At 43.3% G+C, this 25,833-nt stretch overlaps 6 protein-coding genes across 6 annotated transcripts; 2 read left to right on the top strand and 4 right to left on the bottom strand.

Moving 5' to 3' along the window:
- Positions 1 to 1,271: 1,271 nt before the first annotated feature.
- Bfra_011832 (putative sporulation protein rmd8 protein) lies at positions 1,272 to 3,165 on the bottom strand (the record flags this gene model as incomplete). The annotated part of the gene is given in 5 exon segments (XM_037342158.1): positions 1,272 to 1,316; positions 1,328 to 1,674; positions 1,724 to 2,636; positions 2,651 to 3,064; positions 3,127 to 3,165. 5 exon segments carry the CDS (start codon positions 3,163 to 3,165, stop codon positions 1,272 to 1,274), a joined length of 1,758 nt encoding a protein of 585 aa, XP_037187816.1.
- Positions 3,166 to 5,436: 2,271 nt separating this feature from the next.
- Bfra_011831 (putative family c-likeg-protein-coupled receptor protein) lies at positions 5,437 to 6,549 on the top strand (the record flags this gene model as incomplete). Its single annotated transcript, XM_037342157.1, has 1 exon — positions 5,437 to 6,549. The coding sequence occupies one exon, from the start codon at positions 5,437 to 5,439 to the stop codon at positions 6,547 to 6,549; it is 1,113 nt and encodes a 370-aa protein (XP_037187815.1).
- Positions 6,550 to 7,641: 1,092 nt separating this feature from the next.
- Bfra_011830 (putative heavy metal translocating p-type atpase protein) lies at positions 7,642 to 11,186 on the bottom strand (the record flags this gene model as incomplete). The annotated part of the gene is made up of 2 exons (XM_037342156.1): positions 7,642 to 10,753; positions 10,798 to 11,186. 2 exons carry the CDS (start codon positions 11,184 to 11,186, stop codon positions 7,642 to 7,644), a joined length of 3,501 nt encoding a protein of 1,166 aa, XP_037187814.1.
- Positions 11,187 to 15,743: 4,557 nt separating this feature from the next.
- Positions 15,744 to 17,324, bottom strand: Bfra_011829 (putative iq calmodulin-binding domain-containing protein; the record flags this gene model as incomplete). The annotated part of the gene is made up of 2 exons (XM_037342155.1): positions 15,744 to 16,663; positions 16,724 to 17,324. The coding sequence occupies 2 exons, from the start codon at positions 17,322 to 17,324 to the stop codon at positions 15,744 to 15,746; spliced, it is 1,521 nt and encodes a 506-aa protein (XP_037187813.1).
- Positions 17,325 to 18,401: 1,077 nt separating this feature from the next.
- On the bottom strand, positions 18,402 to 19,071 carry Bfra_011828 (uncharacterized protein; the record flags this gene model as incomplete). Its single annotated transcript, XM_037342154.1, has 3 exons — positions 18,402 to 18,588; positions 18,716 to 18,796; positions 18,893 to 19,071. The coding sequence occupies 3 exons, from the start codon at positions 19,069 to 19,071 to the stop codon at positions 18,402 to 18,404; spliced, it is 447 nt and encodes a 148-aa protein (XP_037187812.1).
- A 1,637-nt stretch (positions 19,072 to 20,708) lies between these two features.
- Bfra_011827 (putative transcription initiation factor tfiid subunit tsm1 protein) lies at positions 20,709 to 25,525 on the top strand (the record flags this gene model as incomplete). Its single annotated transcript, XM_037342153.1, has 2 exons — positions 20,709 to 24,311; positions 24,365 to 25,525. 2 exons carry the CDS (start codon positions 20,709 to 20,711, stop codon positions 25,523 to 25,525), a joined length of 4,764 nt encoding a protein of 1,587 aa, XP_037187811.1.
- Positions 25,526 to 25,833: the final 308 nt, after the last annotated feature.

The following is a 25,833-nucleotide window of genomic DNA, read 5'->3' as shown; positions in this document are numbered from 1 at the left end:
CTGCTACACACAATCCAGCAACTAACCCACGAATGAGAGCCCTATCACTACTTTTTTTTTCAAAGGCCCCTCAACACTTAAATGATATGGAGGACTGTTCGTTCGAGAACGATACGAATGGCGTGGAACCTAAAACGTAGGCTCTGGTTGTCAATGTGTATTCTATGTAATGAGCTAGCTAATTACAGGAAGAAGCAAGCCTTAAATAGGCCTTGCTGTAAGACTAGCTCCTTTGTTGTAGGCTATGAATGACTTAAGCCCATTCATTCAACCCTTGTTCATACAAGGACTGAATATTCTGATAATTGACAGAGGACCACAATCATTGATGAACGAGCTAGCAGGAGGAGCACCCAGTATCTAATTAGACGATATGACCTACTAACTCATGTTATTATTCAAAAACGATACAGTAATAGAATAAACGGTAAATTACTCTGATGCCACTAAAAGTGAATTTATTTACCCTCATGCACGCTACTAAGATTTTATAGTAGCTAGATTCTATAGTTTTTAGATTAGACTGTAATTTTTCAACCTGAATGTTTAATATTAAAATTAGAATCCAAAATATGAAATAAAACTTTTGACTAAGAGACTAGCAATCATAATAGAGAATAGCGCTAGAATATATATTTGAAAGCTAGGAATGAGGGTTGAAAGGTAGAATCCAGGATTAGAAATATACAATCTATAGAATCTAGCTTTAGTAGACTAGAATCTGAGTGGCATGAGAGTAATCTTCTGGACTTTCAGTGACACGAAAGTAATTCGCCGTAGAATAAAGAGCACTCAGCAAGAAAGAACTGATTACAGATACCATTGAGATCCTTATGAAGACCAAGATTTTTACTAACTCATGACTAATGCCTCTGCAAACGCTTCGAAACTAACCTTTCAAACATCCCTCTAACAAAAGCTGACCGTCAACAGTAGGAAAACATTCAAATTATTAGTTAATCAAACAAAAACGACGTTGTCAACTTGCAACCAATCAATCTGTAAGCGAGACTTGAGCTTCCAAAAACATTACGAAATAACTGCTCATTGCAAAAGCCCACAGCAAAGTTTTTAGCGAAACTCCAATCTGGTCATCCCGATTAAAATTAACATGAACGCTGGCTCTCATTAAGCAATATTACACGCATGTTATATACAACTACTCTATACACACTTAACACCCTTCCCAATACCTGCGCCAAGCCTTCCAGTATACAAAAAAACAAAGTATCTACCCCGCATTCAATATTAACATCTCCCGAGTCCTCAGTTCAAAGCTCCGTAATCGTGTGTCCTACTCCACAAATAGCTTCCAGCTGAGGCTTACTAAAATCAAATCTCGACCAATTTCTATCCATAAGAGCCATTCCCGCTGCAGGATTTCCCCATTTGAACCCGCTTTTTCCAATATAATAAATCTTAAACCTACTTCTGTGACCGTTACTGCTATACTAATGATGATTAGGATAATGACAATCCACGTGATTGTGCTCATTTTTGTATCTGCGATACTGTCACTGAGAACTTCCGCTAAGTCCAAGAAAACTCGACAACGCTCGTTCAGTGTCGTGATACGAGGACCGATTTCGAGATACTCTCGAATGGCTTCGTAAAGTGGATGTAAAGTGGGTTCGGAATCCCAAAAGAAACTGGGTACGTCGAGGATATTTGATGCTTGAGAATGTTAGCAAGAACTTAAGCGAAGAAAAGATGTATGACTTACAAAGATTGACATCTACCCTACTTTTGAAGAGACGTCCAAGAATCTTAAGAATCTCCGTGCGAGACATACCAAGTTGGCCCGTCAAGGCCAAGTGCTTAGGAATATGTTCTGCGCTTAGCATAGTCTGCGACATTCGCTCCTCAAAGAAACTCAGTTTCGTACTTTGAGCAATAGCATGACTCATTGCCAGCTTGATCATATGATCACCACTCCTTAAGGTTATCATATCATTAAAGATTCGTGGTCTGTCAACGAAAGAATTGTACTCAAAATGGAGCTCCTCTGTTTCGAGATCTTCTTCCTCTTGAGGTCGAACAACAAGTGATACATCTGTGTTGTGCGCAGCAAATGTCAAGTCTGCGAGAATATCCTTTTCCTGATGCTCGGTAAAATTCCAAAACACCACCACTCCATACGAGAAGACAAACATTTCTGCAAAAGTTTTCGCATCCGGCGCAACTCGATTTGGACTGTCGGCTCTTTTGCCTTGTTCAAAGATATGGGTTTCCTCTCTACCTCTTCGGGCTCCTTCTTCCCTTATGATTCTTTCTTCGTCAGTTTCATTTCGTGGACTATCTTCTCCTCCCCTTACACCGTAGGTATCCGTATCCTCGAAATATCCCTCATGATAATCTCGATTCTCACTCCTTTCTATCTCTTCATCTAGTACCGCTTTTCCACCTGGACTTTTCAAAACCGGACTACTTCGTACTCTGAATCCTTCGGTACCTGGTAATAAAGGTAAATGGTAAACTGTATAGAGACAGTCATCGTATAACTTTGTCTTGGCTCCGTGTCGTTCCTTGACGAATGCAGCCGTGGCCTTTGTTTTATATGCTTGTGCCGTGCAATACGCTGTGACTCTAGCCAATTCGTTTGCTCTCCTTGCTTTGGGTAAACGTTCCGCATAACTCTTCCCCCTGATACCGCCTCTCTTTTTAGTATATCCCTTTCAGCATCTGTCGGAGGTCCTCCACCACCATCGAGTCGCTGTTGGTTTCCGGCCCCAAGAATTTCTTCCGTTTCTGAATCATCCTTTTCATCCACCGTATCTGGAATCAATACCAATTTCTCACTAATTTTTGTACTCCGACCTGGAACATTCTGTTGTGCAATCCGAGCAGATATGGGACCATTTGCGCGACGTTGATCTAGAGCCTGAGGTTTTCGTCCGGCTGGTGGCCCTCGAGCTTGACCTGATGGGATTTGAGAGGCATATTGTAAGACATTATCTACTGATATGAATCTTGTTGGTCTAGGCGCATTCGAGCCGTTGGCATTTGGTCGTTGAGAATTATTTCGTGCTGTGGAAGGGCGTTGTCGTTCCCGAGAATCAGTAACCTGAGACAAAATTAGCAAAAATGTAATTATCAACTGGAATTTAGTGTTGGGTTGGCTCATACCAAGACTGATGGTCCGCGTTTTCCAGCCGGACTTGCCATTTTGATCGGAATTCTAGATCTACTGAGGTTTCGACAGGAGTGAAGTTATACTCAAACTTATAATCATATCAATAAAAATCGCATGTATGGATGTTTGGAAGTCATGTCCTGCAAGTAGTAGATGGAGCTTGTCGCATTTTGGCTTGTGCTTGGAGCGCCTGGGTGCATAAAATAGTGCAAGGATACAGGCTAAAAACGTCATAAGTCAAAACGGCGACGCACACCGCCTTTATTCTGCCATCAGCCAAAACTGCCACGAGATTCCCTCCAAGCCTCCTTTGCTGCACTGCACATACAACGTCGGTCACAAAGAAGCAAGGGATTCCGGCCAACCCAAAGTCGCACAACACACTTCAGCTTCTACACCTAGGTAGGGTTATACCCCTTCTCTATAATGGCTATTGAATCTTCATACTCAACCAAACTGGAAAAAGCACTCAGACGCAGAACAAATGCTTTTTAGATTCTTCGTCGCATATATTCCCAATGGAATTTGTTCGGCCGGTTGCCAGCTCGTAACAAACCTAGAACCTTGAATGCTAGTCGCTTGCAAGTCCGTTGAATAGCCAATCTGCAAATACCACACCAATTTCTACCCGACAAATCTAAGTATGTCTGCAAATTTGACTCTCTGCAACAGCTACCCACAGTCTCGTAGGCCTTTGGGTATGAACCCCAATCTTAGTTACGTGGAGTTGAGTATATTCGCGTCGGGTTCTGGATATACAGACTCACAAGTACTCACAGGTATATTCCAATTGTTCGGAAGTCAGTGTTGCACGTACTGCTACTTGCCACTGGCGAGATTGAGCAAGTAACAAGACCTCAAGACCAAATGCCCAACCTCACCTACTGATCCAGGCCAAATTGCAACGGATACCTCTCCAGTTTGTAGTCTCAGCTGGCTTATATACTCACCAACTAGACTCGGTTGTCTCTGGGTCCTGGACTAAACACGCCACATACAATCACAGCCGTATCCAAGATGCCTTCAAATTCCCCTTGTGTACTCAATCAATTCCCAACCTTACCACTTCTAAGAGAATATCTTCCGTATTTGTGTCCGTGGAACCCAACATAAGCGATGTAGCACAGCAGATGCAAAACGACGATACAAGATAGCTGGCAAATGCTTGAACCCTCGCACAAGAACGCCTCCCCACGAAAATCAATCCCACCTAGTAATTAAAGCTTTTACTCATTCAGCCAGGGCTTTTTACGTAGATTTTTGATTTTTCAGATGGCGGCTTAACGTAAACGCCCCGATGCTTATTAGTATTCAGCGGCGTGAGCGGGACATCGGAGAGTGTGTATGAGGTAGGTGTCGGTACTCGGGATCTATTTCTCGCCTGACCCCTGGTTCTAGCTGTAAGAAATCGAATGGAAATAGACGACATAAAATCCTATCGTGAGGAAGAGGGACAAGCCAATTAAGACGAAATAGCCTAGTGGTGAAGTATAAAAGTATATACGAAATCGGTCTCCGTTAAGAGCGAGATTCCGTTTTTTTTGTTGTATTCACTGTTGGTTGGAAATGACAATGTGACCAGCAACTATATGGCGAGGATCGAGGCTGAACTGGAGTTGAAGACAGTATTTAGGTAGGGGAACTCGAGCGGAGGTGAATATGGAAATAGCAATTAGATTTATAATTGCGGACTGATGTATCTTTGGTCTTGAATTTCGTTTTTTGGTTGGATGATTGACACGGTACGAAAGATGGCTACAAACAATATCGAATGTTGTGTATCGAGGTGCAAGGCAACCAAAGACTACTAGACAAATTCAATATCCTATCCAGGAGCTGGTGTATCTTATAAAATGTGACAGTTCCGCTTCATGACATTCTTTCTATCTTGTAATACATTAGATTAAAGAGTCTGCAAGTTTTCTTTCCCTCTGCTTTTTTATTATCATCCTGTTTGTCAGTGGAGTGAAGGTGAAGTTTGATATAGGAGCTTGGACTCATAAACTTATTTCACGTTCATTGCTGTAAGAGGGTATGTGACAATCGTGTTGTCGCAACGATAGGATCTGATAGAAATCTTTTGGAAAAAAGGGGTCTGAAAGAATCGATAAAGATTTCTTTCCTTTTCAATTGAGATGCCAGATGGCCTCAAATACTCTGAATGTAAGTTCACTCTCTTCTTGCCCTTATATATCCTTCTCGTCAATCCTTTCTCCCTTCGTCATTCTCCTCCTCTTCTCCTCCTATCCCTTCTATACAATCTCCCTTCTGACAGCCAAATACAAAACTAACATACCATCAAGATGTCACCACCTTATTCCCCAAAATCCGCCACCATAGGCCTCACACCCACGCACCCAATCGATACACCCCTCACCACAATCTTCATGCTCCTCTTCCTCCTCTCCTCCATCATCCACATGTCTCTCCTCCAAATAAACTTCCGTCGCGGCCAAAAATTCCTCATGTCCGGCATGGCCTTCGGATTTTCCTTTTCCCGCGTCATCACATGCGCTCTTCGTATCATCTGGGCATCCTACCCCTCCAACATCCGTCTCGCGCTCGCGGCCCAAGTTTTCGTCGCTGCAGGCACTATATTGTTATATCTCATCAATATCATTTTCACAAGTCGATTATTGAGGGCATATCATCCATGGGCATGGAAATATTCGGTCCGGACTTGTTTTCGCGTAGGGTATGTGAGTTTAGTCGCAGGATTGATCACAAATATATCGGTTCTTGTCGAGAATTTCTTTACACTAGATCCACATGTTTTGTGGATCGATCGGATCGTAACACTAGTCGTTAGCACATATTTCGCCATCTTCGCGTTCGTCCCAATTTCACTCCTAGCCTTACGACTGCTTCTCCCTCGGAACCAGGTGGAAAAATTCGGGACCGGAAAATTAAGAACGAAGGTTCGATTGGTGCTGGGAACATCGGTATTACTTACTCTCGGGGCGGCTTTCAGAGCCGGAACGGCATATGTACCGAGAAGCATTGATGATCCGGCTTGGTATCATAGTAAAGCATGTTTTTATATCTTTAATTTTGGGATTGAGATTGTGGTGCTCTTTTTGTTTGCGATTATGAGGGTGGATAGGAGGTTTATCGTTCCGAACCGAACGAAGATGCAGGGAGATTTCAGCAAAGGGGGACTAGGAGGGATACCAGTGAAAGGCAAAGAAGGTGCGAGAGAAGTTAGGTGGGAGTGGATGAGGGGCTTCAAGGGAGAATGGAGGGAGTGGAGTGTTGAAGGGGATGATGAGATGTTTTCGGAGAGGAATATCAAGACTGGGGATGGGGAGGCTGATGCAGAAACAGCGGTGGGTAGTAACGCTAGTGGAGAAATTACGCCTGAAGCAGCGGGAAGTCGAGAGAATGTTGATATCGATGTTGAGAAAGGTAGTAAATAATTGAAACTGGTGACGCAGAATCAGGCGTTGCTAAATGAGTTTCTCAAGATCGTGTATTGGTAGTATATAATGCAGCTAGAGACAAGAGGTATATATTAAGGGAAAGGAAATACTCGAGTACAAGTCGAAAGATTTATATAGCTTAGCTAGCAAATCCCATAACTCAATTCTTCTAGTTCAACTTCAAGTTCTCTCACCTGATTTCCATAACAATGAAACTTCTCAAAAACAAACCCGAGGAGACGTAATCGAGCACCGTCAAACTTCCAAAAGGAGTCGATAAATTCACCTCGTACACGCACCAGCAATACAGGCAAAAGCAGTGAGTACCTAGCTATAAACTCACCAACAACAAATACGTAAACCTACTATCCACCCCATAACTCCTCTGCCTTCAAACTACAATTCCATCACTACTAACCTCCCGAACCCGGATGACTAAATATACATTGTACACGATATCATATTTACATGCATAATAAACCTAACAATCATTTCATCAATACGTATCTCGCTTTCGAAAAAGAAACCCCCCAATTCATAGAAAAGATTGATGCCATCAAGGTAATCGAGATGCGAAAGTTCGGATGTTCGTAGTTGGTAGCTACTACATAGTACGATGATACTCTAATCAGGATGAAAACGTGGATATCGTTGCTTGTTTCTGTATGGTGGAACAGAAGTGAAGATTAGGATACTTCTTAATACCATCTTGAATGAGAAGACTTTTGCTTTTTTATTTGGAATTGCGGTCACATTGGGACATTCATAAATGCTAGATGAAGTATGTGTGTGAGGGAGAATGAGGAATCGGTCTTTACCATCATAGTCACATTATCATAGCCCTTCGGATCTTATCTTATGCTGATTGAATTTTTCTCATAATTTTCTACACGTCTAGGTCTAGACCAAGAAAGAAACTAGAATTTTACAATACACAGGCTAGTGAAAAGCTTTAACCATCCTATAACTCATAACGAATACGTTTCAATGGCAAACTCATAATAATAACGCCCAATACCAAAAGAGGATATCTCGCAAGAACAAATTAAATCCAACGCCCTTCAAGTCAATTCAATATCCAACTCTAACCTATACTGGTTCCAGAGTATTTAAAGGAACATAACCCCCTTGGTCACCTCTGCCCCTTCCAACAACAACTCTATAAGCATCCGTAACCTTTCCACTCCAGCCTCCGAAGCCCCAACCTTGGCCCCTCTTTCTCAGTTGTCCCTTTTCTTCTAACAAAGCATCTTCCATCCACCTGGGTCTTTTCCAAGTCTTCAATAACAAACTACTGCATACTACACTCACACTACTAAAAGCCATTGCTGCACCTGCTGCCATTGGGTGTAGATGTAATCCGAAAGGAAGGAAGATGCCCATGGCGAACGGAAGGCCAACGATGTTATAGCCGCATGCCCAGGCTAAATTAAGCTTAATACGATTGAAAATCGATCTAGCAAGTTGAATAGACGCGGGAATATCCATAAGATCATTTGGTCTCATGAGAACAACGTCTGCTGCTTCCATAGCGACATCGGTACCACCTGCCATAGCAATGCCAACGTCTGCTGTGGCAAGAGCAGGAGAATCATTGATTCCATCTCCTACCATTGCAACGCATTCTCCACGAGATTGAAACTTGCGAATGATATCTTGCTTTTGATCAGGGGTAACTCCAGCGTGAACATTTTTAGGTGGTATGCCAACGACACGTGCAACCGCAAGCGCGGTTGGACGTTGATCACCTGTGACAATTGCAGTTTTGATACCCATACGATGAAGAGCGGCAATGGCTGCGACAGCGCTATCTTTGACGGTGTCCGCAAGACACAAGTGGCCAGAATAAGATCCGTCAATGGCGATAAAGATATTGGTTGTACCTGCTGATGAAGTTTTAGATGATCCAGCAGCTTTGACATTTGCTTCTTCGGAAGACTCGATGGCATCTTGGGGTACAGATACATTATTGTTTGTTAGGTAGCGAACATTGCCGACTAAGATTCTGTGACGAGTACGTTCGTTGCTAACAGCAGGCTCAACTAAAGCGCTGATACCATTACCAACGGCAGCTTCGAAATCGCCAATGCTCCCATCAATAGTGCCTTCAGGGCCGACTCCAAGTTCTTCCTTGGCAGCAGCGAGAATAGCTTTACCGATAGGATGTTCACTGCCCATTTCGGAAAGGCCAACGATTGTCCACCATAGTCTCTTACGTGATTCATTGTTCGTCCAGGCGGAAACCAAGTTGATCTTTGCAACGCTCATTTTACCCTCTGTAATTGTGCCAGTCTTGTCAAGGAAAACTTGTGTAATCTTAGTAGCCGTCTCTAGAGCAGCACCACCTTTGACCAAAATTCCATTCTCTGCACCCACACCGGTTCCTACCATCACAGCAGTGGGAGTTGCAAGACCTAAAGCGCATGGACAGGCAAAAACAATGACCGAGATACAAAGTTTAACACAAACCATGAATTTCCCACCACTCTTTTCATCCACGAAGATCTTTGGCGGATGCGAAAGGACATGGCTAAGGATCATCCAAATTGAGAATGTAAGAAACCCGAGACAAAGAATGAACGGAACAAAGTAGCCGGCAATGGTATCAGCCAGTCGTTGAATTGGAGCCCGTGTAGTTTGTGCATCCTGAACCAACTTCACAATTTGACTCAATTGAGTGTCTCGTCCAGCACGTGTAACACGGAAGTCGACTCTACCAGCACCATTGACGGTACCACCAATGAGTAAACCTCCCTTCTTTTTTAATACTGGCATCGCCTCGCCGGTAATCATACTTTCATCAACGTAAGTCTCACCTCGGGTAACAGTTCCATCAGCAGGAATCTTATCACCGGGTCGTAAAATGACGATATCGCCAACTTCTATAAGTTCAGTGGGGATGACCTTTTCCTCTGCAGCATTTCCTTCCTGAGCATGATCGGCTTTTGATTCTTTGGTATCCCAATCCTCAGCTGCTTTCTCTGCAGCAATTGGATCGGCATAAATGGTTGCCATAGACGGAGCCAAAGACATAAGGCGAGAAAGTGCTTTCGAGGTCTGGCCCTTTGCTCGGTTTTCAAGAAATCGTCCCAGAGTGATAAAAGTGATAAGCATACTGCTTGTGTCAAAAATAGTGCTTGGTCGAGTGTGAGGGGGAAGAAGAACGGAAACGATCATAGCTGCAACACTGAAAAAGAAAGCAGCAGATGTTCCAAGAACAACTAAAACATCCATCGTAGGTGAACCGTGCTTCATAGATTTGTATGCAGAAACATAAAAACGCTTTCCAATGCCGAATTGAACGGGTATCGTGAGAATTAAACAAATGATATCACCAAGATACAATCCGGGAAAGAAGACAACATAACTTCCGAAATCCAAAAACGGGATAAGCATAGGAAATACCATGCTGATTAAAATGACTGGAATAGCAAAGCTTAGAGAAGTCTTGAAGGCGGTACGCCATTCGGTTATCTCTCTAGTCTTCGCAAGAGATTCAAGTTGGGCGTTATTGTCGTCATTATCAGCGACCAAAGCATTGTAACCCTGAGACTCAATGAGGTCGACGAGAGCTCGCAGCCCAGCGATATTTGGTTGATGAGAAATAGTTAACCGATTCTTGGCGAGACTTATTGTTACAGAATTGACACCCGGTAGTGATAAAAGTTTGGTTTCCAAAGCGGTCGCATCAGCAGCCGATGCTACTCCAAATAATTTGAACTGTGATGTGGTAGCTGCCGACTGTTGACTGGAGCCTAATTGTGTGGATATAATCTTGGCATCAAACCCTCTATCTTCGATAATCTCGGCAATCTTCTCAGCAGATAGTTTGGAGGGGTCGTGAATAACTACGGCCCGCTCTGCAAGTAAACTGACATTGAACTGCACAAGACCCTCGAGATCCTTGAATCCACCTTCGACAGCGGATGTGCAGGCACCGCAAGTCATCCCCTCAATAGCAATAGTAGTTGTGGCGACCTTATCTCTCTTCGAAGTACTGTCGCGGCGCGACTTACGTGTTCGTGAAGGAGAGGTAGCTGTATTTGATTCGACAATGGTTGCTCCGAACCCTCTATCCTCAATGATTTCTGCAATTTGTTCCGCAGTCAATATTGTAGTGTCGTGCTCGACTACTGCCCTTTCTGACAGTAATGAAATACTGAAAGTCTTCACTCCCGGAACATCCGCAAATCCCCCTCCACTGCTGAAGTGCAAGCTCCGCATGTCATTCCCTCTACGGCCAACGTTGTTGTGGTTATAGGCGCATCATTTGACTCGTCATCGTCAGAATTATCGGTGGGATCGTCGTTGTGTTCATCTCTATCGAACATGGGAGATGGTAAATCCGTAGCCAGTACTTCTGCATCGAAACCGCGATCCTCAATGATTTCTTGTATTTTCTCGGCCGGTATTCTTTCTGGGTCGTGAATAATTACAGCTCTCTCCATTACCAAGCTGACTGATACATTTCCAATGCCATCCACACCGTTGAATCCTGATTCCACCGCAGATGTGCACGCTCCGCATGTCATGCCACCAACCTTCACAGTTGTTGTTGCCATGTGCGCGGTTGGTGTCGCAAGACTCTTCGAGCCTGTGCTTCCCGTAGAAACCTTTAAATAATTTGGAGCCATTTCTACAGTTTACAGGTGTAAAAGCTGAGAGCAGCTGGGAAGGTAGGTAGAGTTATGTATCAATATCGTATCGGAATAATCGGTGCACTCCGTATTACTATGCGTTCCGTCAGCTGCATGTATTAACCGTGGATGGTCGCATCGGACAAGGTTCTTTATCGATTGAGCAAGTTGATTAATGGAGAACAAACTTAAAAATTAACAAGTATTTGAAGAAGGAAGGTAACAACAGAAGGCCTGCTTCCGCCTGGGATAATTCTTTATGAATTATCTGTTCAGTCTGGAGTGGTTTTCGTCATGTCAGAATGCCCAATGTTTGCATGGAAATGTGCGGAAGGTGTTGACTTTTGTGACGCCCAAAAGCGGCTGATATTTGATTTGTGAAGGAGTGCTGATGCCCAGGAACAGAAGGTATTTTTGGTAGTATATGTTCGAAATCAATGAAGGGAAATAAATGCAGAGTGGAAGAGCTACAAAGGAAAAAGGAAGAAGACAAAGTGTTTGTAGGACCGAGGGACTTTTGGAGCGAAGATGTTACAAAGGCCCCGGCTTGTGTGACCCTCTCTCTCTTTTCTCGTTTTCATCTACGAGTAGTAATTATTAGTCATGGTTTAATTATTTCGATGTTCAAGTTGCAGAAAGTCAATTGAAGTCGTGTTGTCTCTCGAGTCTGCTAATCTGCTAGTCTATCGGACTCTTTCTACCAAGGACAGGGACCTCGTCTCGTCTCACAATGCTCAAGTCTATAACTTTCTCCATGTTCCAAAGTCAATGCGTTCAAATGTTTCCAGTTGTGGTTTGATAGATCATGCTTGCTTGTTTCCTTGGCTACTACTTTTCTAGGGAGCTGGTGCGGACTTGGAAGATATTCGAATAGCTCACCTAGTTCACCAAATTCATGCAATTTTCTATGCAACTTATCAGCTTATCCATCCCCTCTCAAAGCCACTCTGTCTCGAGTTTGTATATGAATTAAGATTTCTACATCTTAAATAGGTTCGGTCCCGGTGATCCTTGCCGGCATCTGCGTACATGGTGTCGATGTGTGTGTGCTGCATCTGCATTGACATCCTGGATATCAGAAGGCTTGCGAATCAATAAAACATTAGCCGTCCATTTGTGATATCGATTCGGGCACACAATCCATCCATACTCAAGGTTACATTGACAACTCCGTTGACATCTTCCCGTGAAGAAAAGCAATTGCCTCAAAATTCGACTTCATAACCTTATCAACAAAAGAAAGGGTTGATTAGACTCTGTACTCTTTACACTATCGATTGATCGCCAGGATCTTTTTCCGTGTCGTTTCAAATCCTCAGGAATTGGTTTGGTCTTCCCGCTTGCCATGGAAATGAATGGCGCTAAACACTAATGTATGTCTTATAAGTTCATAACATTCTTTCCTACATAATCTGGAACAATGCGTCTGTTTGATCACCGACCCTTCCGTCGCATCAAACAAGAAAATTACAAAGCAGGCAGGGAGTACCTACGCAGCAGTTGAACACACAACAATTAATCTTGCCAACGCCACAACGGAAGACGTCGAGCTTTCATCAATTCGTATCAAGTCTTTGGGGGCTTAGCCTTCCAGATTCGTTGGTCGAGAAATAACAAGTTGTTAATACTCATCCTACTATCCTAGAACTGAGAGGGGAGATCCAATCATCCGATATTTCGATTGCACTTTGTAGCTTGCTTCATGTGGTCTTCTGAGGCTCAATGACAACTCTCCAAGATCCAACTATTGCCCACGCAAGCCTAGGATTCTTTTGTTTACTCCTATATTTCGCTTCACAATCTTTTTCTCTTTCGAGGCTATAGTTGGCCTGATAAATTTAGCCAAATATTTATTGGATTTGTATCATCATTTGTCACAGTCGGACCCGCTGAGTTACTGCTTTCATGTCAACTTTTAAGCCGGTTAAACGTGAAAGTTCTCAATGCTTGAAGATCTATGATTATACAATGATCCATACCTTCTCGTGCGTTTGTTACTACCAGCGGTTTGAACACTCCAAGTAACTTCTAATTTTGTGAGTATTTCAATACTTTAAGGCAAACCTGGAAAAGCAAAGCTCCGCGGAACAAGTAGAGACTTTGTTTGTAAAATGTAAGGAGGGATAAGAGGAAAGGGATGATGCCCGTTGTGCAGCAATCAATCCAGAACGTCTTCGTATCTTCACGGTAAATGATATCGAGCGACGATTATATCTCGGCAGTGGCAAAAAGACACGAGATATGGCAAGTTAAGATAAGGTGGTAGGAACTTCGAGGGCTTGTAGCTGCTCTTACTCCACAAAGGACATCAATAGGCCAAGTGAGAAAGAGCGTGATTGTCGCCAAATATACATATGTACCTCTTGACCAAAGAATTTGCACACCTAGGTAATTCCTCCCACACATAATCTCACTACAGACTTACACTATCGTCCCACTTTCAAGAATGATATGACCTTCCCAAATCCTTAATCTCCAGACAACTATCCGTACCTGTTCATTCAATCCACACATTCATAGAATTCCACCTGCATACCCTCTTTCACAAATTTGCGCACCCATACAACAACATCCGTCATTTCGTAAGAAAACGTTTTCAATTTGGTGTAATCTAAGCAGATCATTCCAGCTCATCTATCACCATCCTTCTCGAGCAAAAGAAAAAAAAATCATATCCAAAGCCAGGTATGTGAATACCTAGTGTGTAAGAAAGTCGGGATAGTTACCTATGTCAAACCCATTCAAGCTCTTTAATCATTGGCCTATATATCCACAACGAAAGATTCCACGAAACGACCGACTTGGTTGAAGCTCAAAAGAGCAATAAGAATTAACCTAAAATATCAAAAAAAAAAAAAAAAAGATATTCAAACAACTGATCTGACTTTGTGGAAGAAAGAGTAACAACTGCCGAAACCATACCCAAGGAACCACATAGAACTCGGAGTGCAGAATGTGCAGACGAAAAAGGGTTAAAACAGCCAAGAGCTCCAGACCAGTTTGCACTGTCTGATGTCAACCATCTAACATCTACAATATATGTGTTTTTGATATGATAAGTTTGACAAGGTCTCCAGATACACACCACCTGGTTAAACTGCACCTTCCTCCTCACATCTTAAGACTCAGGATCTTTGATTTTCAAGCCAGTCACACCGTTCATTCTTTCATTCTGAACTGTATTACTGCCATGCGGACTGAGGTGGCCACGATACATTACTCCTGGAATCAGAATCCAGGTATCTAGAGATGTTTTCCCGCGAGGCCATGGTGCATAATTTGTGATGGTGGCATTTAAAATCTACTCAGATCGCCGTAGATGGAGTTGAGTAACACTCTCTTTCAAATATCTTCAATCTACGGCATCCATAAAATCGATATACATCATCTAAATCAAAGAGTCATCCATGAGTTCTTCGGCGGTAAGAATATCATAATAGTGGACTGCAACGGTACACCGCTAGCATAGCGACCTCATAATATTTCATCCAATACTATATACTTAACGCAGATCACCATATGTGAAGCTCATGCTCATTCTCAACTAGTCGTTTCTCTACTTCTGGGCTGGTTTGTCTCAATATCCTCCTACAATCCCCTCTACTACCGCCAGGGCAGAAGAGACGCGCGACCTCCTTTGATACACGATGACAATGACTAGAACAAACATGCTCAGCTTGCGAGCAGGGTGCAGTGCTAGATGATAACGAAACCTTACATACATTTCAGTTTCCTTCTCCTTCTCCTTCTCCTTCTCCTTCTCCTTTCCTCCCTCTTACTTACCAAAAAAGAACCGACATTCACGCTGCAATACCCGTTCAAGACTCGAGATATCTATCTACCCATCGATGCGTATGTAAAACATGTTCAACATATCATTCCCTCAAATTTCGAAGTAACGATAATGTGCACCGTCCCACTACATCCTGTTCCATCCACCCTAATCACTTATATCATTTCAGCATTTCACAAAATCCCAAACTCCATAGACGATGGGCCTCGCCATCCTCTGATTAAAAGAACTTCTACGCATCGATCTCATTCCCTAACCATACACACGCATCTTACATCACGATCTCCATCTGTACAGAGTAGCTGATATTAATCCAAGATATCACTTGAAAACTCACATCACCTTGCTAAGTTCTATGATATATTATCAGTTGAATCAGTAGGAATCAAGCAGTAGGAGTATCAGATTTGCGATATCAACTGCAGTTCAAACAATAGATCACGCCAATCATGCCCGCAAACTCAAGTCTCACAATTGAAAAGGCACATTACAAGTATGAAAAGGATCTGGAATTTCTGAGACAATAATATAGTATTCATCTAACACAGCCGTGTCTTCCATTAGTTCCATAGTAGTGTACAAATTATACAAGTAATGTTAGCAAAGGTCAACAAATATAACTCCCCAGGACCAATTTCCCCTGGTCATGCATACCCAAGCCACCCAAACCACCATATTGTACATCCCAAGTCAACTGAAGCACTTTCAAATTGACATTTCTCCTTTACTCCCAAGCCCTATAATTGCCCAGAACTGCATATTCAATCTTTTGCAATTCTCCTGTCTCTTCTCTTCTTTCTCGCATGAGTCTTCAATGTTTCCTCATCAAGAAATTCCTCCGGCAAGTCAAATTCAGCTACCTCTGGAAGTTCAGGGACGGGATGTCCCCAGGCGGCTACAGTTCTACCACTACGCCTGTGCTTTCCAAGTGCTGCTTCGCGCAAATATGGTTTTGCGAAGAATGATTTGAATTCCCTCTCAACGGCAGGTGTACCGACAAGCACAGAGTTTGTTCTAGCCTTTGGTCGAGGAGTAGAACTGGCAATTGCCTCATCGTGCAGTTGTCTTGCTGCTGAAGCATCGATGTCACTAAGGTCAGGAGGATCACCGTTACTTTCAAGATCATCCTCCGAGTCCTCGCCTTCTTCTGATTCTGCCTCAGCTCTTGCTTGTGCTTCGGCTATGGCGCGTTCTTTCTTCAACTTTCTTTGCTTCTCGTCATCCTTCCAGATCCGGAATTTTTCAAGGATCGACTCGCACCCTTTGATGAAGTAGTGCCGTGCCGATTCAAACTCCTTCTTCCTACCCTCGGTAATGCCACTAACCCCGAGAGTCTTGAGCCAGTCCGGCCCTTGGAGACCTTCCATCAGTCGAATGACTGAATCTCTCTCATGTTGAGCTCGGCTCTTGTCTGCATTTCGCACAGCCTTCTCTTGGCGTTCTGGTCGTTTGTGGAGTGTCTTAAAGTGCTCCTCAGATAGAGGATCCTCATCGCAGTCCATAGGAGTAAACTCGGAAAATTCTACTTTGTGTGTATTGTGAAGATTGGTGAAGAGAGAGGATGGGTATTCTTTCACCGCATATTCGTTGTTCGATTCCTTCTTTTTGGAGGTACGCAGAGGTTTGATAGAAGGCTTGGAGCTATCGATGATGATGATAGGCGTATCGACATCTAAGAAATCTGGAAAGGAGAGTCAGCTACAGTTCGAAGCACCAATTTTCATAGATGAATAAAACTCACGTTCTTCCTTGGGAACGTTTCCAATAACTTCATCGTACTCTGGGAAATATGCAGACAATTCACTTTTGAATTTTGTCCCTTCTTGCGATCGAAGCTTCCGCCTTTCATCCTTCAAATCAGCCTTGTCCGCCTGTAAAAGTTTGTCCTGTAGTCTATCCAGCTCGTGTTTGATGCCATTGGCAACTTTATTTTGGTGTTTTGTAGGAGGTGGTGGTGGTTGTTGTTGTTGTTGTGAATTCTGGGATGGTGGATGTGCTGTTCGTACATCTACTGTTGTTGCTATTTGTGGATGTTGCACGGAGTTCGCAGAGTCGGGATTCGCGTTCGATTTGATGACGCCTGATCGATTTCTTGGTGGAAGCGATTTTAATTTTGGAGCTGGTATCTCGATGGCGAGCTTTGATTTCTTCGCTTTGGATAGTAGATGATCGTCGCTATCAGCAGATTCTCTTGCCCGTTTCCTGCCATTAACATTGGACTGAGAGTATGTGTGTGTATACGATCCAAGGTTGTGGTTGACGCCTGGAGCCATCGCGATTGTGTTTCCAGATGAACTTGTGAGAGCTTCAGATTTTCTTGTAGTTCTTCTGCTTAAAGACATTGAAGAATGTAATGGTCGCAGATCATATTATTTGATTGAAAATGGAATTCAATGTAACTTCAATTAAATATTAGTGTCTGGAGTTGTAATGTCTGGTACGGTACGGGCAATAGCAAGCGACCAGTTCAACTTTGGGGACTTCTTCACACGCGCAGGGAAGGTACAATGTTATTGTACGGCAGAAAATAAATTTTCTATTGATCGCGAAAATATTCTTTTTCCTATTGTTTGGTATCTTGACAAAAAGATTAAGGAGTTTTTAGATGTTTTGATTTAATAAAATTCAATTGTTCAATTCAATTCAATGCAATTTTTGAAGATTAATTATTATATTATCGATCGTCATTTCATCATTATGGGTAACAGATTTATTTATAATCCGTACAGTACGTACAACGTAGTACACACCACTAGCATTCACACACGCTAAAATCGAAGCGCCGTACATGCTTCGGTATTGGGTAGGGAGGTAGGAGGCATTCTATAGATTCATCGATATCTTTAGAATCCGTCCTAGGTAAATCAAGCAGAACAATCAACAACCGGATTGTGCTATATCGTGATGGCGCTTGTCGTTACAAACTAAAAAGGGGAAGGGGGGACTAATACTACTGTCAAACATATCTTGTGCCCGTGAGAACAAAATTCTTGGAGAAGGACAATTGAGATAAGAGACTTCACAAATTGGTCCTCGATTGGAATCTCGCTTTCATGACTTCTTCTATACACCAAGGTTTCAAAGAACTCGATGCAGGAAATCTCAAAATTTAAGAGTCATGCTTGGACAATGCAATTGTTTTTGTTAAGATAGGTACAATTGTTATGGTAGCATTCAATCTGATATGAAGATTGTGTTGACTTGTCTCGTGATGCCAGACAGGCCTTACTTTCTGCTGCTCATCCCTTGATTCTCAAGACCAGGCTCCGATTCTCAAATGTCTTCTCCAAAGCTTGCTATTCACACTTAGCAAACACTATGGTGGAATCTAGGGACCCTTTCCAGTACTTTAATTCTTCCCCGATTCGACGATCCATTGGTAAAGTTATACCCAGCTCTCGCCCCTTGGCGGCCAAAATTCACAAATTAATTTGACGCCACTGTCGCTGTTCCGATAGTCCCCGCAGCTCCTCGATGTATGGTTTATCAGTGATGAAGCTGCAAAGTTGCAGAAGCTCAGGAATACAAACCGAATTATCATGAATGAAGTTCTTTTGTTTGGCGGAAGCCTGGTGATGAAACGCTACGGCATCTTCAATGTCGCCCCTTTAACAGGTAAATTTAGCACTGATCTTCATTTCGAACTCGAGGTTCTTATGCACTTCGATAGATGAAAGAGGATTGACTTGTGGATCAGCGAGATACTTTTCCAGGTGAACAATTCAAATTGTACCGGAACATGTTATGAGCTGCTCGTGAGGTATTTTGCAATATTCCGGCTGCCCAGCTCCTTCTAAAGATTCGCCCTCCATCTCTATGGCGCATTAGAAGCGTACAAGTAACCCTTGATTTTTGAAGAGCGCATGTATCAATAGGTATCAACAGCTGGCATTAGCTGTAGAAAGCATACCTATTTTGCGCATTTCCAAATCCACGTCCAGTCTTAGCAATTTCATCTTTTTCGTACTCTGCCCTCATAAATCCCAGGGAAGCGCCAAAACTATCCTCGTCTGGTGAGGGGTCGTTCAGCACGACGGTGCGAGCCCAATTATTCAACAAACCGTGCACGTATTCAGTTGCGCTCGTCATAATGAAGCTATTCCGATACCTGGGTTGTATATTGCAAGAGGAAGAAAGCAGCGAAATTTGAAGGTTGAGAATATGACTTGAGGCTTGGCTCGATATCTGTTCTATTGAATATCAATTTTCTCAGAATGTCACTTCTCACCTTTAGCAATGTCGATCAATGGTTTGCATTACCAGAGCTTCGTAGATAAAAAAAATAACCTTCTCAATATCTATATGAAACATTCTCCTTAGTGTCCAAGTCGATTAGATTAATGAACAAAAAAACGTTTCTGCTGCTATAGTTTGAAGATTGCCAGCGATGTCAGACGCCTTGATTTGGATGAGATCGGCTCATTCACTGTTCTCATGGGATTCGAGCATCGAGAAGTGATTATATCTAGAGTCCTGCAAAGACTACCTATGCTGGGACTTTGGCACTTCTCTGTTTCCGGGTCATTCACTCATCTCCTCTGGTTTCCATCCCCCCTTTCGTATTCACCACCTGCTCTCCTTTTCCTCTCATCTCTCCCCACATCAACTTGAATTCGTTGACTAAATGAAGCGTTTGTTCTGAGAAAACGGTCCTGCAACACTCACATTTGTCTTGGGATAGAACTGAACACTATGATTCTAGAATACATTTTACTGTGCTGCAGCCTGCGTCATTGGAAACTCGACTCAAATTGAAAGGACATTTGAACAAAACAACATCTTCGTCTACCAACACAAATATCGACGATGGCTGGTGTTCAATTCACCGCGAAATTGTTAGGTCCTTATCCTTGGTTCACCAGACTATAGATGTATATCTCCATCGGTTGTTGGAAAGGAATACAAGCGGTTGACTGACGGGATGTGAAATGATATATCAGGTGACAATCACTGTGCGAAATGTGATGTTCAATTAATAAGCGGAGCCGCGGCGCTTCTACAGATGCATATCGCTTAGCGCGTCAAAGCTACAGCACCCTCAGCCTCGCGTTCCTCGACACCTTTATAAATAATATCAAGGCGATGCGCAACAACTGCGACAGCCGTTTTCACGTCCGTAAGATTTCGTTATCACTGTATTTCACCTCTTAGAATTGTTTGCGCACGTAGTCGCAACTTTTCTTCGTCAAAATTTCTTATGCGCGCACAAGCTAGAGTTTGATACCTTCGTCATTGGTGGGACACGATAGCTCCATACTACCTAGAGTTTAATAATTATCATAACGATCACTTTCTTTCCAATACCCCTCTTACGGCTTGTAACTTTCTACCAATTTTCCTACGGCCACGATTTTGGCTTGGCAGATCAACTTTTCCTCTCTTAAAAGTGCAAGTCCAACTACCTAATCGACAATCTCGCAAGCCACGATTTTCGATTCTCGCGATCCCACGAACGACGACGCCCTTTGTCTCTGCGTCGCATTATCGTGACTTGTCTGCAACACAGCGAGAGTATTAGCAATAAGGCATAGCGAGGATAATATACGCGGAAGGTAGTTTGGTTCGGCACGGTTTCAAGTCTTGCTGGCTCTCGCCTTCGGGAGACCAGCCAGCGCAAGATCTTAGTTGCATAATTCGCATATTAGTAGTGTGCTTTGTCCCAATCAAACCAGAACAATCGAACTCACCATAAGATACGTGGCGACACCGATAAGATACTTTCGAAAATGCCTGCTTTATTACTGAATCACGACGGCCGTGAAGGTGCGCCAACTGCGAAGGAAGATCCTGCGGATTATGGCTTCATAGTAGTACATCAAAAGGTTGAGCTCGAAATTGATTTTTCGACGAAGAGTCTGCGGGGTAAAACCCACATTGAAATTCTTCCACAAACAAAAGAACTTCAGACCATACACATACATGCACGACAATGCTCTATACCACAGAGAGAGGTTTTAGTTAATGGCCGGGTTGCGTCTTTCTCGTACGAAGATCCTCACAGAAAATTGGAAGTTCCCGAGTATTATTCATGGGATGCAGAATCGCATAAGATGCAAAGCGACAGAGTGAAGTTCATGACTTCGGACAACAAGCTAGAAGGTACGATAGAGATTGAGCTACCGGATAGTGTGAAAATTGAAGAAATTGATCCATTCTCGGAAAAGGCAGCAACCCCGGTCACTCAACGTGCTGGTGGTGGTGGTGGTGGTGTTGCTGCAGCCCGCAACTCGTCAGTTGCGCTTGAAGGAGGCTCAGCTCCTCTTCCTGTTTTTGCCGCGAAGACGGCTGCAGAACAGGCATCTAGATTCAAGCCTTTGACTGTCACGATTCCTTTCGTTACTACACAAATTCGAGATGGCCTACAGTTCGTAGGAGTTGAGGAGGGGGATGTGAGATTCCCTCATGTTTATACCAAACATTCTATAGAGCGAGGCGTGGCATGCTGTATCTTTCCCTGTGTTGATGATTCAGCGATGAGATGTTCGTGGGATATTTCCATCAAGTGTTCAAGAACCCTTGGAGATGCACTCAAGCGACGGCCCAACGTCCAAAACCACAAATCAGGACATACAAATGCCGCTTCTCAGAAGACAGATATTGATGAAGTCTTCCTCAACGACGAAGAGAAGCTTCTTGAGATGGCAGTGATCTGTTCTGGTGAACAAGTCGATGAAGTGATTGATTTGGATGATAGTTCTAAAAAGATTGTATCATTTCAATGCACTTCTGATATAGCTGCAACACATGTAGGTTTCTCCATTGGTCCATTTGAACAAGTCGATTTGTCAGAATATAGAGAGGGCGAAGATGAAGAACGACTTGGGCAAGGTCAGTCAACTGCAATATATGGCTACTGCCTACCAAGAAGATCAGATGAATTGAGGAATACTTGTGCACCATTGGCTCATGCCATTGATCACTTTGTACTTAGTTTGGGCAGTTTCCCATTTTCAGAGTCAAAATTTGTATTTGTTGATGACCAGGTAAATGACACGGAACACACTGCATCTCTATCCATTTGCAGTAATCGACTTCTATTCCCGGAAGATATTATCGATCCAGAGATGGAAATTGTCAGAAAACTGGTCCACGCCATCGCTAGCCAATACGTTGGCGTTGGCATTGTGCCAGACCGTCGTTCTGATAGATGGCTCATCGCCGGCATTTCTCATTTCATGACAAACACTTTTATGAAAAATCTTTGTGGAAACAACGAATTCATGTTTCGTCAAAAACTGAATACAGAACGACTTGTCAAGTTGGATATTGACCGACCGTCCCTGCACGCCCTTGGTGAGACTGTGGATGTATGTGATGATTTTCGAGAATTCATGGACTTAAAAGCTCCTCTTGTTCTTTTTATTCTGGACAAGCGTATCGCGAAAGCTCAAGGAGGCACTGGCATATCAAGAGTCATTTCTAAGATGATTGTTAACGCAAATGCTAATGGAGGCACCGATTCTGCAATATCGACAGAAGGATTCCGCAAAAGTTGTGAGAAAATCACCAAGTACAGGGATACCGATTCCTTCTTCACTCAATGGGTTCATGGCTCAGGATGTCCACACTTTACTATCACCCAAAAATTCAACAAGAAGAGATTATGTGTGGAAATGACAATTACACAAACTCAGGCACACCTGGAGACAGAACCTAAATTGCACAAGGATGGCTTCTACAGGGCTTTTAAGGAGTCGGATAGTGGAGTAAATCAATCAAAAGCACAAAGTACATTCACTGGACCGTTGACAATTCGGATTCATGAGGCTGATGGTACACCCTATGAACATATCGTTATGATCAGAGAGAAGACATCAAGAATTGAAATCCCGTATAACACAAAGTACAAGCGTCTCAAGCGCAACCGGCGTATGAAGGAGCGTGCAAATGCAGGAACCGCTATGGATGGTCTCGAAAATCATGACGATGCTCTCATTTATTGTTTAGGGGATGTACTGCAGTCACCGCAAGATATGCAAGAATGGGGTCTACGAGATTGGGATCCGATCACAGAAGCGAAGATGGAAGCTGAATCATATGAGTGGATTCGTGTTGACGCCGACTTTGAATGGATTTGCGACAAGAAGTTCACTGGCATGGAAGCATACATGTATGTTTCCCAGCTTCAACAAGATCGCGATATCTCGGCTCAATATGAATCTATGGCATACCTTGACAATGCTCCTCCTCATCCACTCGTTGCTACGTTCCTGATTAGAACATTAATGGACAGGCGTTATTTCTATGGCATTCGAGCAATGGCTGCAAAATCTCTTGCTAAGCACGCAGTAGAGAAGGATGTAAAATGGATAGGTCTTAAGCATCTCGAAAAAGCTTACCATGAATTCTTTTATTTTCCAGGTGCAAAAACGCCTAAGGCAAATGACTTTTCTGATAAGCAAGCTTACTGGATTGAATGCGCTATTGTTGAGGCAGTGTCAAGGATCAGAAGCATGTACGATTCTACTTGCCCCTCAATAGCGCAAAAGTTCATAATTGACGCTCTTCGCTTCAACGACAACGGAAGCAACCCCTACTCAGACAGTTTCAAGATTGCGAACATTTTAAAGTCATTGGCAAACTCTTTGATTCCTGGTGCGAAGGGCATCAATAATGACGTGCTTCAACTTGACGACGCAGAAGAAACTGGAGGAAAGGTAGGAAGTACAGATTATCGAACGATAATTTTGGAAGAGCTGGACAGATATAGTAGGATGGATGAGTGGCTAGATTCTTACCAGAATATCTACACAATCACAGTCATAGAGTGTAAGCTGAAGTTGATGAACGCTGGTGTGATACCAGTGGATGCACTTGACTTTGCTCAATACTTTCACGATGGCAGTGCTCAACGTGTGCGAATTAAGGCTGCTTGGGCACTTGCCGACCTTGGATTTTTGAAGAGCACTGCTGTAGCGTGTCTACTTGTGACTGCTGCGAGCACAGATCCATCACCCTGGGTCCGAAGTGAGCTGACAAAGGTGTTCTATTATGGACTGGGAGTCCTTGGACTTGGCGAATACAAAAACAAACGAGTTGCCGCTCCTGTAGCGAAGGATGGCTTGATTATCGAAGAAGCTTCCACGACTGCACGTCAGGAACAAGCCGAGCGCAGTAACGTAATTGGCGCACTGGCTTCACTCAAGTTGGAAGTCGGAGGGAATACTGATTTGAAGAATGCCTTGTGGAAAGCTGTTCTCTCTCCTGTTATCACAGTGGCAGAACAAATGGATTTTCTTCAACTCTGCACAATGTTCTGCTATCCCAAGGAGTCTTTGACCTTGAAGCTAAAGTTACCTCGTTATTGGAAGGTCGAGCATCGTGGCAAGGTATGTTATATGATGTTTTTACTGGTAGCGTTCTTTACACTAATCATACACAGGGTCGATTGGTCTTCAAACACACCGATAAAGTTCGGACCAAAGTTCGGAAGATCAAACCCGCCGCTGCTGCTACACCTCATCCACCAGTAGAAACCTCCACCGTCGCTCAACCCGTTCAAGCACCAACGCTAGAAAGACCATCGCTACCACTCAAGTTGAAAATTGGCAGTTCATCTGCTCACAAACTCAACAATCCATCTGCTATCAAACTTGGCACCCCATCATCTGCCATTAAGCTTGGGTCACCATCTGCTATCAAGCTTAATAACTCACCTGCTCTTAAGTTTGGCAACTCATCCGGTGGTCTCAAGATAGGCACATCATCTTCTGGGGTGCCTAAGCATTCCAGCTCAGCAGCATCATCATCATCATCATCATCATCCGGAATTCCCAAGTCTTCAACCTCTTCAGGATCGTCATCCGCAATTCCTAAGTTTTCAGGCTCCTCAACATCGACATCTGGACTTTCTAAGCCTTCTTCAAGCTCTTCAAGTGGATCGAAATTTTATAGCTCTACGCACCCTCCCTCAGTAGCATCGAAATCTTCTGGTTCACTTAAATTTTCTAGTTCATCCGGTGATATGAAACCACCTAAACGACCTCTTCCAGCTGATATTGCAGAGTGTTCCAATTCTCTACATAAGGACAAGAAACAATATGAGGGTTCTAGCTCGTTGCATAAAGATAGAAAACATTATGAGGTTTCAAACTCGCTGCACAAGGAGAAGAAACAGAGGAAGATGGTTAAACTCAAGATTCCTCCATTCATGTTAAAACAGATTCTTGCGTCCACCCCCAACCCTGCAGCGAAAGCTTCATTATCATCTCAATCTTCATCCCAATCCACTTCGAACCCAAAACGACCCTCTCCGAGACCTTCCCCGAGACCTTCATCCGCACAACCGGTTAGGGCTAGTCCTGCCCTTTCTACCTCATCTAGTTCGTCAACCCACACATCTTCAAACTTCAAGAAGTCAACAAATTCAATTCCGGGCTCAGCAACTATTCGAAAACCTCTCCCCGAAGGCAGAAAACCTTTACCGGATTCGGCACAAAATCTTTCGCAGGCACCTCCCACTCCTGCTGATGCGCCGGCGGTACCTAAGAAGACGACCATTAAGCTCAACTTCAAACCCAAACCCAAACCTTCATTCTCTTGATAGGATTGAAGAACGAGATTCTTTCTTTTCTCTTTATATTTTTTACTTCCCTTTATTTCTTTGGCATTAATTGATCTGCATTTAGCGAAAAGGCGTCTCGGTCATAAATGATTTCGCAAATTTGTACATAAGGGAGGGCTGGATTGGCTGGCTTCTTCTCAAGAGGTATACACCCGGAAGGAAGGAGAAAATGGAGGCGTTTTTGTGAAAGCTTGTTTTTGTCACATGATTGCAATCGGTCATGACGAGAACGGAGACATTTGGGCTTCCTTTGTCCTCTGAATGCTTCTTCAAACGGGAGGATGGAA

Source organism: Botrytis fragariae (genome assembly GCF_013461495.1).
Source record: "Botrytis fragariae strain BVB16 chromosome Unknown tig00000255, whole genome shotgun sequence".
NCBI classification, from domain to species: Eukaryota; Fungi; Ascomycota; class Leotiomycetes; order Helotiales; family Sclerotiniaceae; genus Botrytis; species Botrytis fragariae.
This window is presented reverse-complemented; position numbering and strand designations above follow the sequence as displayed.